At 38.6% G+C, this 17,839-nt stretch overlaps 1 protein-coding gene across 1 annotated transcript in view; it reads left to right on the top strand.

The window, feature by feature from the left end:
- The window catches only part of LOC126203379 (putative fatty acyl-CoA reductase CG5065), a 190,116-nt gene that overhangs the window by 67,791 nt on the left and 104,486 nt on the right, over nucleotides 1–17,839 (top strand). The window contains exons 3-4 of the mRNA XM_049937676.1: nucleotides 718–863; nucleotides 951–1,060. Coding sequence (XP_049793633.1) covers nucleotides 718–863; nucleotides 951–1,060 — 256 coding nt within the window. The remainder of the gene's footprint in view (nucleotides 1–717; nucleotides 864–950; nucleotides 1,061–17,839) is intronic.

Below are 17,839 nucleotides of genomic sequence, written 5' to 3' on the forward strand. Positions count from 1 at the left end.
GATGAAAGATACAACACTTCCATATTTGCAGGCAAACGTTTTTGACAGTACTAGAAAAATGTATTTGGAATCCTCTCTCTGGCACTGTCATTTGGTTTCTTGCCACATATAAAAACACAGGCAAAAATTGGGCCAACGTAACCACAGTTTATGGTAACTGATTTTGTGTGTTAATTATGTATGGCTCTATACATTCAGATGAAGCAGCATGTCTATTCACACAATGGCAACTTTAAAGCATTGAACAGTTATGCATATTATTATTATTATTATATTATTATTATTGATAGTGGCTGAAGTTGTGTTGATGAACATAACTGTTATACAGCAGATGGTATTAATTTTGCACTCTCATATTTATCTGAATTTAAAAATTTGTGAACACTCAAAATGTATACCTACAAGCCATCTCCGGTTGTAACATATATAGTTTGATAAGTACCTGTTTGTGTTCTATCCTAAAGTACGAAATACACTCAAAATCTTGAAAACTCAATATTTAATCTCTATTTTTTTCTGTCCATGTGTCTGGAATCTCTGTTGTTATTGCCTTCCTGATTAGTAAGAAGATAAGACCTCTTTCTCACATATTATCTTGAAATAATCACTTAATATTATAACAAATTCTAAAATCATTGACAATGTTCAAATCATGTTACTACTTATTTAATTTACATATTTGGAATTTTCATATGTGATGTATTTAAGTATTTCTAGGTCTTTGTTCACGTCTCGACAGCTTATTGCAATCTGCATGAAACAGTTGTTGAAGAGAAGCTGTATCCAGCTCCTGCTGACTGGCGAGAAATGATAAGCATAGCTGAGAATACAGAAGATCTCACATTAAGGATACTCACCCCGAAGTGAGAAGGCAACTTATATCTACCATTGGTCAAATTCTGAATTAACCTATAGCTAAGTCTAAAACTGATTTTCTTTTTCACTTCTAGGATTCTGGGAACATATCCAAATACTTACACATTCTCCAAAGGCCTGGCAGAGCATTTAGTAAATGATCACAGTGACAAAGTGCCTTCAGTCATAATTCGACCAACTATCTGTAAGTTCTGAAATGTTAGTACCTGGAAAATCATGATAGTTCAGTCATTATGAACTGTTAGTGTTATGGTGATGCTGTTAATGTATATAACTGGAAACCACAAGCAGTGTTCTTCACAGAATACCTAAATTATAATCAACAACATGAATTAGGATAAATTATTAGTCACCATATAGAGAAAATATTGATCAATGGACAGGCACATTTAAAGTATGATTAAATGCTGGATAAGGTTCTTCATCAGATATGCAAGGTAGACTATTTTAATCCATAACAGAGATGAGATACAGCAAAACATTTTAGATAAAAGTTGTAGGTGGCAAAGAGGTTCAAGCATTCCTACTAATGGCCATTACCTTTAATGTGATTTTCAAGGTGATTTGGAGGTTATAGTGATTTTTAAAATGGGTACCGTAATATTTAATTTAAGATTTTAACAGAGCAACAGATTTTGTGTAGAAAGTGATACATTGTTCAAGGTAATGGCAAGATTCAATGAAGAGTAAAAAAGGAAATATATTTTTAGTTCTAGTAGAGATTAACTTGGAAAGGAGGAGGGATACAGCAAAATACAATGTTAGATACAAACTGGAAGTGGGATGAGCGATCATGTACCATTACCTATAACCCTGATCTTAAAGGTAAGTATCAAAGGTGATTCAAAGGTTGAGTTCAGTTTCATGGTGATGTCTGATCTGAATTTTAAGTTTCAGTTAACGTGTTTTGTATCTAACATTGTATTTCGGTGCATAGCTCCTCTATTCTGAGTAAATCACTACAAGAACTGAAAATATATTTGTTTATTTGACCTTCATTGAACCTTGGCATGACCTTAGACAATGCGTCACTTGATACATAAAATTTGGTGCTCTTTTCTGAATCTTAAATCAAATATTAGCATTCCCATTTTAAAAAATCACTTTAATCTCCACCAAGAGATGAAAGTGGCTGTGTGTGTGTGTGTGTGTAGGTATGTATGTGTTTTCTGCATCTGATGAAGGACATTGTCCAATAGCTAATCCAAAAGTCTACTTCTAAATCTGCTTGTCTGCTGCTCAATGCCTCCTCTGTGTGGTGAGTAATAATCTGTCATAATTTATGTTGCCATTCTGTCCTAGATTTTCCACTGTATAAATTCAAATCAGTTACACAAACACTAGCCATTTTATCAGATATTATTTCTGATAAGGACTCACAGTCTGTTGACTCTCAGATTTCTTCTATATATTCTTATAATTACTCTAAGAGTGCTCAACAAAAATGGAAATATTGGTTTCTGGTGGCCAGTACAGCCACACTGTGATAGCTGCTGTCTGTCCAGATCCCTAAGTGTGACACAGAATTTAAAGATTTGTTGAGTATTACATACACCAGCCTATGAGTTGTCTTGATAGTAATTTATTTTGTATGTAGCCATTTTCTTTACTACCACTGATTCTACAATAATATTATACTAGCTCATATCCATCTAGATGAATTTTTCCACTGATAGCAGACATCTTGCATGATATAGATACAATATTATGAAGCTTCTCAAGATACCATGTCAGCTGCGCTATAAATAGGACCAAGGTATGAAAATGCAAGTTGACAGATATTAAGTACAAGATGTTTGGTTAACAGAAAGACAGTGATCAAAGACTTCAATAACACCATATCAAATACAATTGCAGCTCATATCACAAAGCCCTTAGAATTATTAGTAATATGTTGAAGCTTTCAGGGGCACAAAAGAAATTTACAGGAACTTGTTGGTAATGAAAGGACTGAAATGAGTGACCACTAAATGAAAGCTATACAAGCCTGTAGGCTCTGAAGAAGAACTTAAATTTAGAAACTGAGATATACTTCAGTTTATGTGGCTAATCATTGATCAATACACATACTATACAATGAATGGTTGTCTTCACTCATGCATTATTTGTGTTCCACCCAGGAGTTTCTATTAGCACATTGAGTAGATATAACAATTAAAGGTATATTGTACAGGTTTCTTGCTAAATTTACTTGGTCACATGTAGCTGGTGTAAGCACAAATAGTGTTAAGCTGTATAATGACAGTTTATTGTCAATGAAACACACAGATCAAGTTTCTCAGGGTTGCTTCTCTGCTGTTAAAATATACTGTTCCATATCTCTGAAGATTCTACTTTTTGATGGGACTTATGGAAAATGATGACTGAATGATATTGATAAACAAGTGAATTGTAATTCAGCTAGCCCACAGGTATTAATGGATTCTCTATGATCCTTTGGACAGATAATTTTTTCCAATGATTGAGGGAGTATAAAAAAGGAGAAGGAGCAGCAAAGGCCATACACAGAACCATCACCCTGTATCACCTACAAATGTTTCTAGCATAAGTTCCCACATGGTAATCTGTGGGGAATGAAATTAACTTTTCCAATATAGATTCCAAGAATAGTTGACTTGATGTCTTGTATAATGGCTGTGAGTATCACAGTATGTCTGCTGGTGTTTCAGGTCAATAACTGTAGGAAATTTAAAACAGCAAAAATATAAAGACCACTCATGGATTAGACCTACTACAGGTATAGAAAGTGTTTTCTTGCATGGGGAGATCCTTTGTATTGTCACCTCAAACAGGGCTTGGTTACTGGTAGTTGCACAATATCTTAAGAACAAAAACTGGAAGTGATTAAGAAGTTATCTGAATTCAAGATCACAGGCAAGACAGTTCTTCACCATTTGTTCAACTTTTTTCCTATTTAGCTCATGAGGGCTACACCATGATATTGACTTGGGAATATACTGTTCCTTGCTGGTTTTAAAAGATATAGTAGTACGGCCCCCTTCCATGAATACGAGAATTCTCTTGTATACTATTCAACAGGGCAAGAACCATTTTTTTACATTCCATGTGTGGTACCACAGTATGGTATAATGCACCTCACCATGAGCAGATAACTTGCCACAAACCACAGCCTATGTTGAATCCAGCTCCCGCATGAAGAAGGGGCAAATGTAAAGTTCTTTGTTGCTGGAACAATAATCCCAGTTTCCCTTCTCAACCCTGTGGTGGTTGAAGGCCTTTTAGTATTTGCCAGTGGCAGTCACTTATGGAAATTTTCAGCCATTGTCTCAAATGTATCTCCTGAGGTAATCTGGACTGGGACTTTGCAACATTCCCCTTACCTGAACTGATGTTTCTTTTGGTTTTTTCATGTCTTGAAGTCTCGTTTGTTGATATACTGAAAAGATGTTCTGGAAACTGGTACTATAAAGGGTAGTTTCAAATGATGTAGACCACATAACACCAGGTGATTCAAAAAGAACGAACAATTTTCAAGTGTTTATTACAGGCAAACTATAAATGATAGAAACACATTGTGCATGTCACTGCATAGAGGAAGGCTCAATGATTGACACAGATGTGCTGTCGTTTGCTTGTAGCAACATGGCAACCACACCACAAGAGAACTCATTTTGCGTGTTGGAATTTGTGCAAAGGCAATCCATTGGTCAAGTGCATTTTGCATTCCACCATCAATTTAGCATGAATCCACCTCCACATGAGCAGATTAATGACTGGCAAACAGATTTCTTGGAAGCTGGTTGTTTGCATACACATAGGGAATAGCACTAGTTGGCCACATCTGTCTGATGAAAATATTGAGCATATGCAAGATGCATTCAATGGAACTCTAGGAAGTTCACAAGGTGGGCAGGCCAGAAACATCAACTTCCTCAGAAAATTGTGTGGTGTGTTCTGATCTGAAACAATTCCTGCATATGAGACCTTACAAGTTGCAGTTACCACAACAATTGTATGCTGTTGTCTATAACAGAAGGTAAGAATTTTACATTTCAATTCTCCAGGGTATGGCAGAGGACACTTTTTTTGAATGGCTCATCTTTTCAAATGAATTGATATTTCAGCTCTCTGATCAAACAGACTGACATAATGTAAGAATTTGGGGATAAAAATATCCTGGCATTGTCATATACAATCAAAGAGACTTACTGAAATCAAATGTATTTTGTGCCATTTCTGTTCATAAATTATATGGACTTTTCTTTTTGGTGGAGGAAACTGTGGCAGAAGTGTCATATCTGGACACACTGCAAAATTGATTATTTCCTTGACTTAATGAAGATTCCAATGACTTCATTCTGTCACCTTCACTCTCACCTTGAGGTGTGTCATTATGTAAGATTAGATTAGATTAGATTAATACTTGTTCCATAGATCATGAATACGACACTTCGTAATGATGTAGAACGTGTCAGGTTAATAAAAGATGTCTGTACAAGATGTTACATTACACAAAATATTGCATGACACTAATGTTTAAGTTGTTGTTGTTTTTTTTCCCCTTAATTTATATCTAAAAATTCAGCCAATGAGTAGAAGGAGTTGTCATCTAGAAATTCTTTTAATTTATTTTTAAATGTTAGTTGGCTATCTGTCAGGCTTTTGATGCTGTTTGTTAGGTTACCAAAGACTTTTGTGGCAGCATAATTTACCCCTTTCTGTGCCAAAGTCAGATTTAACCCTGCATAGTGAAGATCATCCTTTCTCCTTGTGTTATAGCTATGCACACTGCTATTACTTTTGAACTGGGTTGGATTATTAACAACAAATTTCATAAGTGAATATATATACTGTGAGGTTACTGTGAGGATCCCTAGATCCTTAAATAGATGTCTGCAGGATGACCGTGGGTGGGTTCCAGCAATTATTCTGATTACACGTTTTTGAGCAATGAATACTTTTCTACTCAACGATGAATTACCCCAGAATATGATGCCATACGAAAGCAGTCAATGAAAGTAAGAATAGTAAGCTAATTTACTCAGATTCTTACCACCAAAATTTGCACTAACCCTAATAGCATACGTAGCTGAACTCAGACGTTTCAGCAGACCATCGATGTTTTGCTTCCAGTTTAACCTCTCATCAATGGACACACCTAAAAATTTTGAAAATTCTACCTTAGCTACAGACTTCTGTTCAAAGTCTGTATTTATTACTGGAGTTGTGCCATTTACTGTACGGAACTGTACATACTGTGTTTTATCAAAATTTAAAGAGAGTCCGTTTGCTGAGAACCACTTAATAATTTTGTGAAAAACATCATTTACAATTACATCACTTAGTTCTTGGTTTTTGGATGTTATTACTATACTTGAATCATCAGCAAAAAGAACCAACTTCGCATCTTCATCAATGTGGAATGGTAAGTCATTAATGTATATCAAGAACAGTAAAGGACCTAAGACCGAACCCTGTGGGACCCCGTACTTGATAGCCCCCCATTTTCAGGAATCAGCTGTTGTTTTAACATTACATGAACCACTTATTTCAACTTTCTGCATTCTTCCAGTTAAGTATGAATTAAACCATTTGTGCACTGCCCCACTCAAACCATAACGATTTAGCTTATCTAAAAGAATTCCATGATTTACACAATCAAAGGCCTTTGAGAGATTACAAAAAATACCTATGGGTGATGTCCGGTTATTCAGAGCATTTAATATTTGATCAGTGAAAGCATATATAGCATTTTATGTTGAAAAGCCTTTCTGAAAACCAAACTGACATTTTGTTAGTACTTTATTTTTACAAATATGGGAGGCTACTCTTGAATACATTACTTTCTCAAAAATTTTTGATAGAGCTGTCAGAAGAGAGATCGGGCGGTAGTTGTTGACATCCGACGTATCCCCCTTTTTATGCAATGGTTTTACAATGGCATATTTCAGTCTATCGGGGAAAACACCCTGCTCCAAAGAACTATTACATAAATGGCTGAGACTCCTACTTATCTGCGGGGAACAAGCTTTAAGTACCTTGCTGGAAATGCCATCAATTCCGTAAGAGCTTTTACTTTTCAGTGAGTTTATTATTTTACTGATTTCAGAGGGAGAGGTTGGTGGAATTACAATTGTTTCAAACTGCACAGGTATGGCCTCTTCTATTAGTAGCATTGCCTCTTCTAGTGAAGATCTAGATCCTATTTTCTCCACAACATTTAAAAAATGATTATTGAAAATATTTTCAATTTCTGATTGTTTGTTAGTACACTTGTCATTCAGTTTTATGGCGCTAAAGCCTTACTGTGCTCTTGGTTGCCCTGTTTCCCTTTCAATAATATTCCAAATTGCTTTAATTTTTTTATCAGAGTTACTGATCTCAGACATGATACACATGCTTCTGGACTTTTTAATAACTTTTCTTAGTACCACACAATAGTTTTTATAATATTGAACAATTTTGGGGTCAGTACTCCCTCTTGCTGTTAGATATAGTTCTCTTTTATGGTTGCAAGATATTCTTATTCCTTTAGTTAACCAAGGCTTTTTTATATGTTTTCTTGGAATTATGTTTAACTATTTTCTTGGGAAAACAATTTTCAAATACCCTTAAAAATGTGTAGTGAAATAAGTTATATTTCAAGTTTGCATTGGGTTCCTTATACACTTCATCCCAGTCTAGCTGCTGTAGGCTTTCCCTAAAGTTTGCAATATTTATATTGTTAATTGAACACACTGCTTTGAAAGTCTGTTAAGTTATTTATCAATGTACTGCTGTTCTTTGTTATCCGAGTCGGAAAATCAATGATGGAGCTCAAATTGAAAGAACTGAGTAATACTACAAGGTCATTCTTCCTATTACCCTCTTTCAGGGAATCAACATTGAAATCCCCACAAATGATAATTTCCTTCCCCCTGTCTGACAGATAGCACAACAAAGCATCCAAGTTTTCTAGAAGTAGCTGGAAATTCCCTGAGGGGGACCTATACACTGTTACAATTATGGAAGTGCCATCATTTAGTTTAAGTTCAGTGGCACATGCTTCCATATGTTGCTCTACACAAAATTTTTTAGTTTCTAAATTTTTTACACTGTGGAAGCTTTTCACATATATGGCAACTCCTCCTCTCATCATATTATCTCTACTTAAATGTGCAGCTAATTTGTATCCATTGATGCTAACCTTTTGCATATCAGTGACAATGTGATGCTCAGACAGGCATAGTACATCTATTACATTCTCAGTTTCTATATCTTCTAAACAAAGCAGAAGTTCATCAGTTTTATTCTTCAATCCCCCAATATTTTGATGAAATATACTAACATTATTTTTCACTTTACTTTTGTAAGTATCTTGAACTTTTTTAACATCTTTAGTACTTGCCTAGCTGAGTTTCCCACTGGACACTGATCTTACACTGAAAAAGAGTTCCCACCATGAGATGTAGTTCCTCCCCCCTTTAAATTTCCTGCTATCAGCCCAGCCAGTTTACCCTTCCCTTTCTTGTTGAGGTGTAGACCATGACTGGTATAGTCCCACCTACAGAGTGAATCAACAGGAACCACACCAATGTGTGACCCTGCACCAGGTCCAAGTAGCCGTTCCAACTCCAAATTAACTCTCCTGACAGAAGAGCTCAAATGAGGTCGGTCGTGGCGCTCCAGAACCGACACAAACCCAACACTGGTATGACTCGATGTTGATGCAATCTTTGCCCGGTCACACTCTATGCTGTACCCCGGATCTCTGTCAATACTGTTGCCCGGCCCACCCACAATAACCACGGTATCTTCCTTAGTAAAGCCTCCACATAGTGAACCTAAATCCTCTGTAACCTTCCCCAGTCCAGCACTAGGTTTGAAAAAACTTGTGAACTGGTATTCTGACCCTAATTCATCCTGTAAACGTTGGCCCACACCCCTAGCATGCGAACTACCTAGCAACAAGACTTTCTTTCTCTTTGCCGACTTCCCTACATTCTTATTCAATTTGCTGCTGAAAGCTTGTTGAGCCCTGTCTACATCTACTTCTGTGAGAGGCTCATCAGTTTCTGACTGAGGCAACAGGTCAAACCTATTTTGTACATTAATAACAAAGCTGTCAGAAGAATTTCTTGGCCTGTTCCTTATGCCTGTTGCCACTTCCCACCCCTGTTTACCCTTCACCCCCCTTAACTTGCCCAGTTCTCACCTAGCCTCATCTAACTCAGCCTGAAGGGCAGCAATTTTCCCCTCCTGTTCCACAATCTTTCTATCTCTACTGGATAGCCTACAGAGCCACTGATGAGTCTCACTCATTTTCCCAATTCCCATGCCACTACAATCGCCCTAATGAAAAAAGTTACTACATCCATCACACCAGACTCTGGAGCTAACAATTCTATGGCACGTCAGGGACTTTACACTCATGGTACAAAACGATTTTAGTGACAGAAAGACAAAAATTAGGCCTACTCGCGACTATGTAAACAGTGGTTCAGAAGTTTTTTACTGGAAATTACTTAAGAGATGATGATACTCTACAGATATAAAGGGGCAGCAAACGTATTTAGCACACTAAACTATCAGTAAATGCACTTAAAATTGCGGTATGAAGTTTAATCTGAAAGCTCAAAAGTTCGGCCTGGCCACGATATGTAAACAAAACAAACTTTACGTGATTACTGTGAAAATAAGCGAGTAAGACAAAAACCTTAAATTGTACGCTTCAAGAGCATTATAATTAACGTAATAAATTAGTTTAAAATGTTAAAAACAGTTTATTACTACTTAAATTACTTATCTTGTACGAGAGCTGTGACTCAGACGTCCGTATAGCAGGCACAGGGCTACCACATTCCTTAACTACACCATTGCACAACACAGGGTCACAAAAGGTTTGCAAGAAGATTTTGTACATTTCTTTTGGCCTCCTAGGTCACCAGATCTCACATTTTGTGATTTTTTTCTGTGGTGGTACATAAAAGACAGAGTATTTATCCCACCTGTGGCAGCTACATTTCAAGATCTGAGAAACTGAATTGTTGAAGCTGTCAAATCAATAAAGAAGGACCAGTTGATTCATGTGTGTAATGAAATGGACTACTGTTTTGATGTTTCTCAAGCAACACACAGTGCTTATGTTTATTGTGTCATATAGTTTCATGAAACTTTGAACCTTCCCCTATACACTGACATTTGCAATCTATTTCTAGCCTTCATAGTTTGTTGGCAACAGACAATTGAAACCTGTTATTTCATTTTGAATCTCCCAGCAGATAAATTTTAAGTGGTTCATCTCACTTTATTTGCACTACAACGTTGTGGTGGCCAGTTCCAGTTTTACAAATCACAGTTTGTACACATAAAGAGACACACATCCTTTCCTTCACTCATACTGTTCGGTCTAGGAATCCTGACTACTATATTTGACAGACAAACAAACAAACAAACAACTCCTATTAATGAGTTTTATTACAACAAGAAAATTACAATACTTAAATTTGCTAGATGTGTCACAAGCAAAGTGTGACATACAAAACCAGTCTTCTTCAGAATAGACAAATACAAGTCTGTGCTATGTAGAGCTTGGTAATAAAGTCACTAACGCTGACACTACTATCAAAGTGCTTAACACTGAAGCTGCTATCCAAGAGGGCTGCCACCAGTCGAGCATGGTGCTTTTGTGCTCTTCACCTAGGAGCCACTTCTGTCGCATTGAAGTCCTGGAAGGGAGGTCCGTCAGCATGCTATTGGCTGACCCCTTCTCACAGCATTCTCTCCTTTGTTGTTCCCAACAGGCATGCCAGTGCTTGACTTAATACCATCACATTCCTCCCCCACCCACCCCCCCCCCCCCTAATCAAAATTGATGGACCATCGCCATATATGGAGCACAACAACAGGAGGGGAGGCAGGAGCATGGACGGTCTGATGGACCAGAAGCTGTGGCTGCAGCGTCAGACTTTTGGTCATACCCTGCCATTCGACCTTCCTTCTGGTGGAAACGTCACACGAGAAACACCCAGAAGTGTTTCCATTCACCTCCTGAGGCCCATAACAAGATGTAGAAGGTGTCGGGCATGGCAACATGGACAGTAGGATGAGAGGAGGTGGAGGAGGCGAAGGCTCCATCTCAATGGGGTCATCCCACAGTGTTGGGATGACAACCTCTGGCAGTGGCTGCTGTGGCTACACTATCCTCAGGATCCGTGAACCTGGGGGAGGAGATACAGAAGGATCACTGTGCACATGACAGTGGCGAATTTGATTGTGATATCAGCACTGCTGTCTGGGCCTGAAATGAGATATTCGCATGCGCCAAGTCGACGAAGGATCTCACCTTGTGACCATTGTCTGCTGCCCCTAAAAACCCTGAAAAACACAATATCATGTGGCATAACCTTCAGTGCCAGATTCTGAGGAGGGTGGAGCAGGTGGAGCAGTGTCTGATGGCAGCGGCCATGGAGCAGTTCCTGTGACAATGGTCCATATCATGGATGTGAACAATAGGAGGCAAGAAACAGTTCCATTGCTTGATCACTGGTGTGTGCAGTGCAAAGTTTGGCCATCTGCTGCCGGAAGATTCTGACAAAATGTTCTGCTTTGCCATTTGACTAGATGGAATGATGCACTAGTTAGATGCTGTATGCCATTGCATTTACACAATGTTTTGAATTCATTTGACGTGAACTTAGTGCCATTGTCTGATACTATGACTTCAGGCAAACCTTTGAGGCTAAAAATAGAGGACAACACCTAGACTGTGGTATGTGGTGTCGTTGAATTCATTGGCACAGCAAACAGAAACTTGCTATAAGAGTCTAACACAATCAACCAACGAATGTTGAAAAAAGGACCCACAAAGTCTATGTGCACACATTGCCACGGTGATTACAACTTAGGCCAAGCAGAGAATTTTTGTGGCAGAGCAGACTGATTTTCCACACATGCATGACACCATAATGTCATCTGCCCTGTTTTGGTTTCCATACCCTGTCAAGTACAGTGTCGACGTGCTGACTGTTTTGTACAAACAATCCACCGGTATTCTTGGCAAAGTAACTGCAACACTTCTTTTTTCAAAGCTTTGGGATCAACACATACGACTGTCATTTTGAACAAGAATCACACCTTGGTGCATAGCAAGGCTATGCCGATGTGCAAAGTATTGTCACATGACAGAGTCCACGATGCTATGTAATGAGTGAGGCCAAGATGTGCAAATATATTTTAGCAAAATGTTCAAATCTGAAGCAGCTTCTGTGGCCTGTGCAATTTTGTATAGTTCAGAGGAAAAGATTGAAGCAACACAGAATCCTGAGCGTCAATGTGACAACAAGATGCAGCAGAAGCATCAAAGTCTGTATCAGGGCCAATCGAGAGACATGGAAATGTGTCTGAATTACCATGTTGAGCTGGTGGATGATACACAATCTCGTACTGGTATTGAGACAACAACAAAGCCCATCTTTGCAATTTTTGGGCAGTTCATACAGGAACCGGTTTCATCAGATGAAACAAGGCATGCAATGGCTTGTGATCTGTTACAAAGTAGAATTTTCTGCCATACAAATAGTGGTGGAATTTGGTGACACCATACACAATAGCCAATGCCTTTTCTTTATTTGTGAATAGCTACACTGAGCTTTGGACAACACTTTTGATGCAAAAGTAATAGGCCCGTCTCTATCACCAAATCCATGTGAAAGCACTGCACCAATTCCCTAACGAGAAGTGTCAACTTGCAGCACAACTGGTTTGTCAGGATCAAAGTGAACCAAGCATCGATCACTGAGCAATGCATCTTTAAGGTTTTGAAAAGCTTCTTGGCACTCATCTGTCTAAACAAAGGGCACATTCTTGTGATGTATGTGATGAAATGAAGCTGCAATTTGTGTGGCACTTGGTATGAACCGAATATAATAGTTCATTTTCCCTAAGACTGACTACAATTCTGTGATATTGCGAGTAACTGGCAGGTCACGTATGGCTAACAAATTTGACTGAAGAGGATGTACACCTTGACTGTTTATAACATGACCAAGATACTGCAACTCAGGTTTAAAAAAATCATTCTTGTCCAGTCTACACTTTAGTTCTGTATCAGCTAACACACGAAACAAAGCACACAAATTTGCAATGTGTTCTTCAGGTGTATGACTGCTATGACAATATCGTCCAAATAGTTTGAACAGTTTGGTATTTTAGCATTCAGCTGTTCCAAATACCATTGGAAAATGGTGAGTGCAGAAGCACTACCAAAAGGCAAATGCAAATATTCCAACAAGCCCAAATGAGTGCTCACAACACACACGGTTTGAGATTCTTCATCTAGTGGTATTTGAAGATATGCGTCATGCAAATCAGTTTTTCAAAAGTAGCAAACAGTGCCTGATCTGTCCATGAGATCCTCTGGGCATGGCAAATAGACAAGTATCAATCATAGTTTGTTGATTGACTGTAGACTTAAAGTCAACACAGAGGTGAGTGTGACCTGAAGGTTTAGCGAGCAAAACGAGTGGACCTGCCCACTGACTAGCTTGTATGGGTGCAATACCTGCTATCTTGCAATTCTTTAAGTTCAGCAGCAGCTTTATCCTGTAATGCAACAGTAACAGTTCTGCCCCAGCAAAATTTTGGCTAAGCATTGTCTTCCATAGTAATACATGCAACAAAATTGTTAGCACTGCCTAAACCGTCAGAAAATAGTTCAGGGAATGCTTTCAGCAAGATAGCTACACTGTCTTTGGCATTGAATGCAGTCACTGACAACACATTGTCCTGAATTTGAAAGCCAAACAAATCAAACAAATTAAGGCCAAATACGTTCTCACATACACATGACTGTAGTTCAGTGAATGTCACAGGCAAAGCACATTTTCCAAGAATGAGAATGTCTTGTCCAGTATAGCCCTGCAGTAGGCTTTGAATACACTGCATTGATTACATGGGCCTTTTGACTAGATTTTTGTGATTGGGGAGAAGTCTTATCTTTGTTCCATTGCAAACATACTGTTTGTATGTGACCTTTCTTGCCACAAGCGTAACACTGTGCTTGTCTGGACGGGAAATCTAGGCATTTGTGCAGTGAATAACACCGAGGGCATGACTTTATTCTATTTACTGATGTAGCTGCCCAGTTAGAGAACTATTTATGAAGCTTGGCACATGCGTGCTGTTGCTGCCTATTGGGCCGGTTGTGAGCAAGGGATGACTCAACCAGACAAATTGGTGGCTGCTCAAATTTATCAGGCGCTATGGCACATGAATCATACTGACCTAGAACTTGCACTATGTGCTGAAATGTTGGCTCTCACTGTTTCAAAATCTGTTCTCGAAGGTTGACATCAGTTACATTGTACACGATCACATCACGCAACATAACTTCTGAATATAAAGCACCACAAGCACATCTGAATTTGAATTTCTTAGTCATACCCTGCAAATCCGTTACCACTCAGGATAAGTTTGTTCTGATGTTTCCTTGCAACGAAAGAATGGGTACCTAGCTGCCAACACATTCACTTGGTCATGATAGGTAGACAGCCTATAACCTAATCATAGGAAAGTTCTCTCAGAGTGGTGTTAGGGAACAATTTCTGAATGAGGCAAAAGACGGCACTTCCTACCAATGACAAAAAGCAATGTAGTTTCACAGTACCTGATACTTTGTGAGCAATGATGTGAGCTTCATACTGTTGCAACCACTTGAGCCATTCCTCTTCTTTTTCGTTAAAATGGCGAAAAGGTGGTATGGCAATAGGAGCCACAGTTTATGCATGTGGCACTGTGTTAGTTGTTTGGTTCATCAGTAGCTGTTGTACTGTTCAGAAAGGTTGCAGTCTGCTGGCCTGAAACAGAAACATTTGTCTTAGCTGCATTCCATCTATTGCTTGCAGCTGAGGTGCCTGAGCAGGGGTTGGGAGAGATGGGTTGCTAGTATTGGAATAGGCAAATGGAATAAACCAGACAATGCAAGCAATAAAAACAAACACACAAGCAAAGAAAATTTTTGCAACGCCCACCTGAAAACAATTAATAGAAAAAACACTATAAGAAACACTGTTCAAACATGTAAAAAAACTCCTGCAAAGAAAAGACAAGGTAGAATTAATCCACCAGCAAAACACAAAATCCCATGACAAATCTGTGGCAGCTATTGCCTCTGGGTGAAAAACATGAACAGGTTTTCATGTTGGTGTTCGTTCATCTTGTCGCCAATATTGATGTGTCTATGAATCCTGCCTACTCAGTTCACGAGACAAACAAACAAACAACTTGTATTAACAAGTTCTATTACAACAAGAAAATTACAATACTTAACTTTTCTAGATGTGTCACAAGAAGAGGGTGACATACAAAGTAATCAGTCTTCTCCAGCATAGACAAATACAAGTCTGTGCTACATAGAGCTAGCTAACGAAGTTGCTAACGATGATGCTGCTATCGAAAAGCCTAACATTGAAGCTGCTAGCCAAGAGGGCTGCCACCAGTTGGGCGCAGTGCTTATGACCTCCTCACCTAGGGGCCGCTGCTGTCATGTTGTCATCCTGGAAGGGAGGTTGGTCAGCGTGCAATTGGCAGACCCCTTCTCCCAGCCTTTTCTGCTTTGTTGTTCCCAACTGGCATGCTGGTGCTTGACTTTATGCCGTAACACATACATTTGGAAAAGAACTCTCCTAACCATTAATCAGAGTCATGGTCCTTGTAGAATTTCACAGAGGTGTAATATAAAGTGACAGAACATGAAAGCAGTAGTGCATGGCATAATCTGTAGTATGGTCAACAGAATTAGTAACACTGTTCAGTAAATACTGTTTGAGGGATATTGACATACTGATGGTGAGTATGAATACTGGCAGCAGACTGCCATTAAATACATGATTTGACTTAGAGGGCTTGCATGTGTGCTGGTTGGTCACAGACTTTCAGTCAAATTGGCCTGATTATGTTATCCAATCGCTTGCCTGTCACATACTCTAATGTGACCTGACTGGAGGTGTTACTCAGTTACTTGCTAGTAGCAGAGTGGTGATTTTGGTGGAAGGCTGACTGTTTAAAGACATGCAAAAGGATATGATGTTATTTCTGAAACTACTTAATGTTTTGAGAAGCAGCTAGGTTAGATTTTCTATTCTGCATGGACTCTGAGATTTTGCTACTATTTGGTTTATGAAAAATATTTGAGGTTAGTAATTCACAAAAATATCTGGAACATTATTATTCATGTTTCATCTAAATCCCATACTAATGACTATGGCATCAATCTTGAAATAAATTGTTTGTGAACCTAAATTATTCAAAATCTTAGCTACTGACTGAATTTAATAATGAGAGAGAAAATACAGTAATAACATTATGTCATTGAAGCTCAGAATCTTGCAAGCATCAAGACAAAAGAGGCAACTGAAATTTTGAGGATCCAAATGTTTACTGTCAATTATTTCATAAGTTGATTAATTTCAGATACTTTAAAATATGTTCTCAGAAAGTTGGGACTGTCTGAATTGAAATGAATGGTAACTACAGGGATGTCCTGAGAGTAATGTGTCATATCTTTTTGTGATGTGACTATAACTTGCAGAGCAGTCAGACTGATGGGTACTCTTATCTTTCCGGTGGTAGGTTACTCAATTTCCTCCATGCTCTTCAAGTGTTAGGATGGCTTTTTGCATGAACCTCTATTAGTGGTTGCATTGAACTTACAATGGAGAAAACTTTAGAGCAATGCTATGAATAATTTTTTTTGTGAAGCTCAGCAAGATGCTGCTGAAAACTTTTGGAACGCATGGGGAACAGGTGGCGCAGTTGAACAGGTGGCGCAAGATGTTTAGAGAAGGTCAGGTGGAGGTCACCAACAAGGCACACAAGGACAACAGTCAAGATTACAAATGAATGACCATGTGATTTGTGTGCACCAGTTACTGAATTCAGCCCTTCAAATGAATGTTGGCTTGATATCAGGATTATTGGACTTACTGCAAATGTTTGTTCATGAGATTAGAAGACTTGACCATGCAGAAGGTTTATGCAAAACTTCTGACCAGAGTTTTGATCAACACCAAAGGGAAATATGAACTATGGCACCTTTGTGAAGATGATCCCATTTCTTGCACAATGTGTTCAATGGGGAGGAGTCATGGGTCTTTCAGAGGCACAGTGTAGAATGGCACACAACGTTGCCACCTCACCAGAGGGAGGCTCGCATAAGCAAAGATCATCAGTGCTCAGTTTTAGAAGGAAGTGCTCCAAAGATTGAATTACATGGTTGCCTGCATCCAAAAGGTCTTCTGCTCTTTGTGGAAACTGCACCATGACAATGTGCCAGCTCACACCTTCTTTGTTGTCACAGCCTATGTGACATGGATGGATGTGACAGTGGTGCTGCAGCTACACTACAATCCCAACATGGCCCCAGCGGACTTTGTTTTGTTGCCTCAGCTAAAAGGGACCTCAAAGGAAAGTGTCTTGAGTTCGACAACACACAAGTTACTTCAGTGGCTTCCCTGAAGATCATCCTGATTGAGGAGTTCCAGAAAGTTTATGATGCATGATGCAGAAGGGTCATACTACAAAGAATTTTAAGTTGTTGGGTCTATGCAATTAGTAAATTAAAAAAAGCATTGTATTACTTTCTGGACAAACCCTGTATACCTCCTTTGCTGCTGTTTAGCTCAAAATGTTTATTTTACTGGATGACATCACTGTAACTTACTTATCCATGATTTTTAATTACTCTGGGTTCTAGTAAAACCATTTGCATCATTGTTATTAGGAACACAAATCTAAATAATTGAGTGATAAATTTAAATTTGATAAATAACAGCTTGACACCTTCCTGTACATGTCACATATGTGTCCACCTACACTATATATAGAATGTAAAACAAAAGAATTGTAGTCTTTCATGGATTCTGGAAGAAGAAAACATAATAGTTGAATTAGTTCCCAACTTGCTACATTCATCACCTCCCCCCCCCCCCCCCCCTCCCCAAACTGAATGAGACAGACAGTTGTG

Source organism: Schistocerca nitens, chromosome 9, assembly GCF_023898315.1.
Source record: "Schistocerca nitens isolate TAMUIC-IGC-003100 chromosome 9, iqSchNite1.1, whole genome shotgun sequence".
Taxonomy (NCBI): domain Eukaryota; kingdom Metazoa; phylum Arthropoda; class Insecta; order Orthoptera; family Acrididae; genus Schistocerca; species Schistocerca nitens.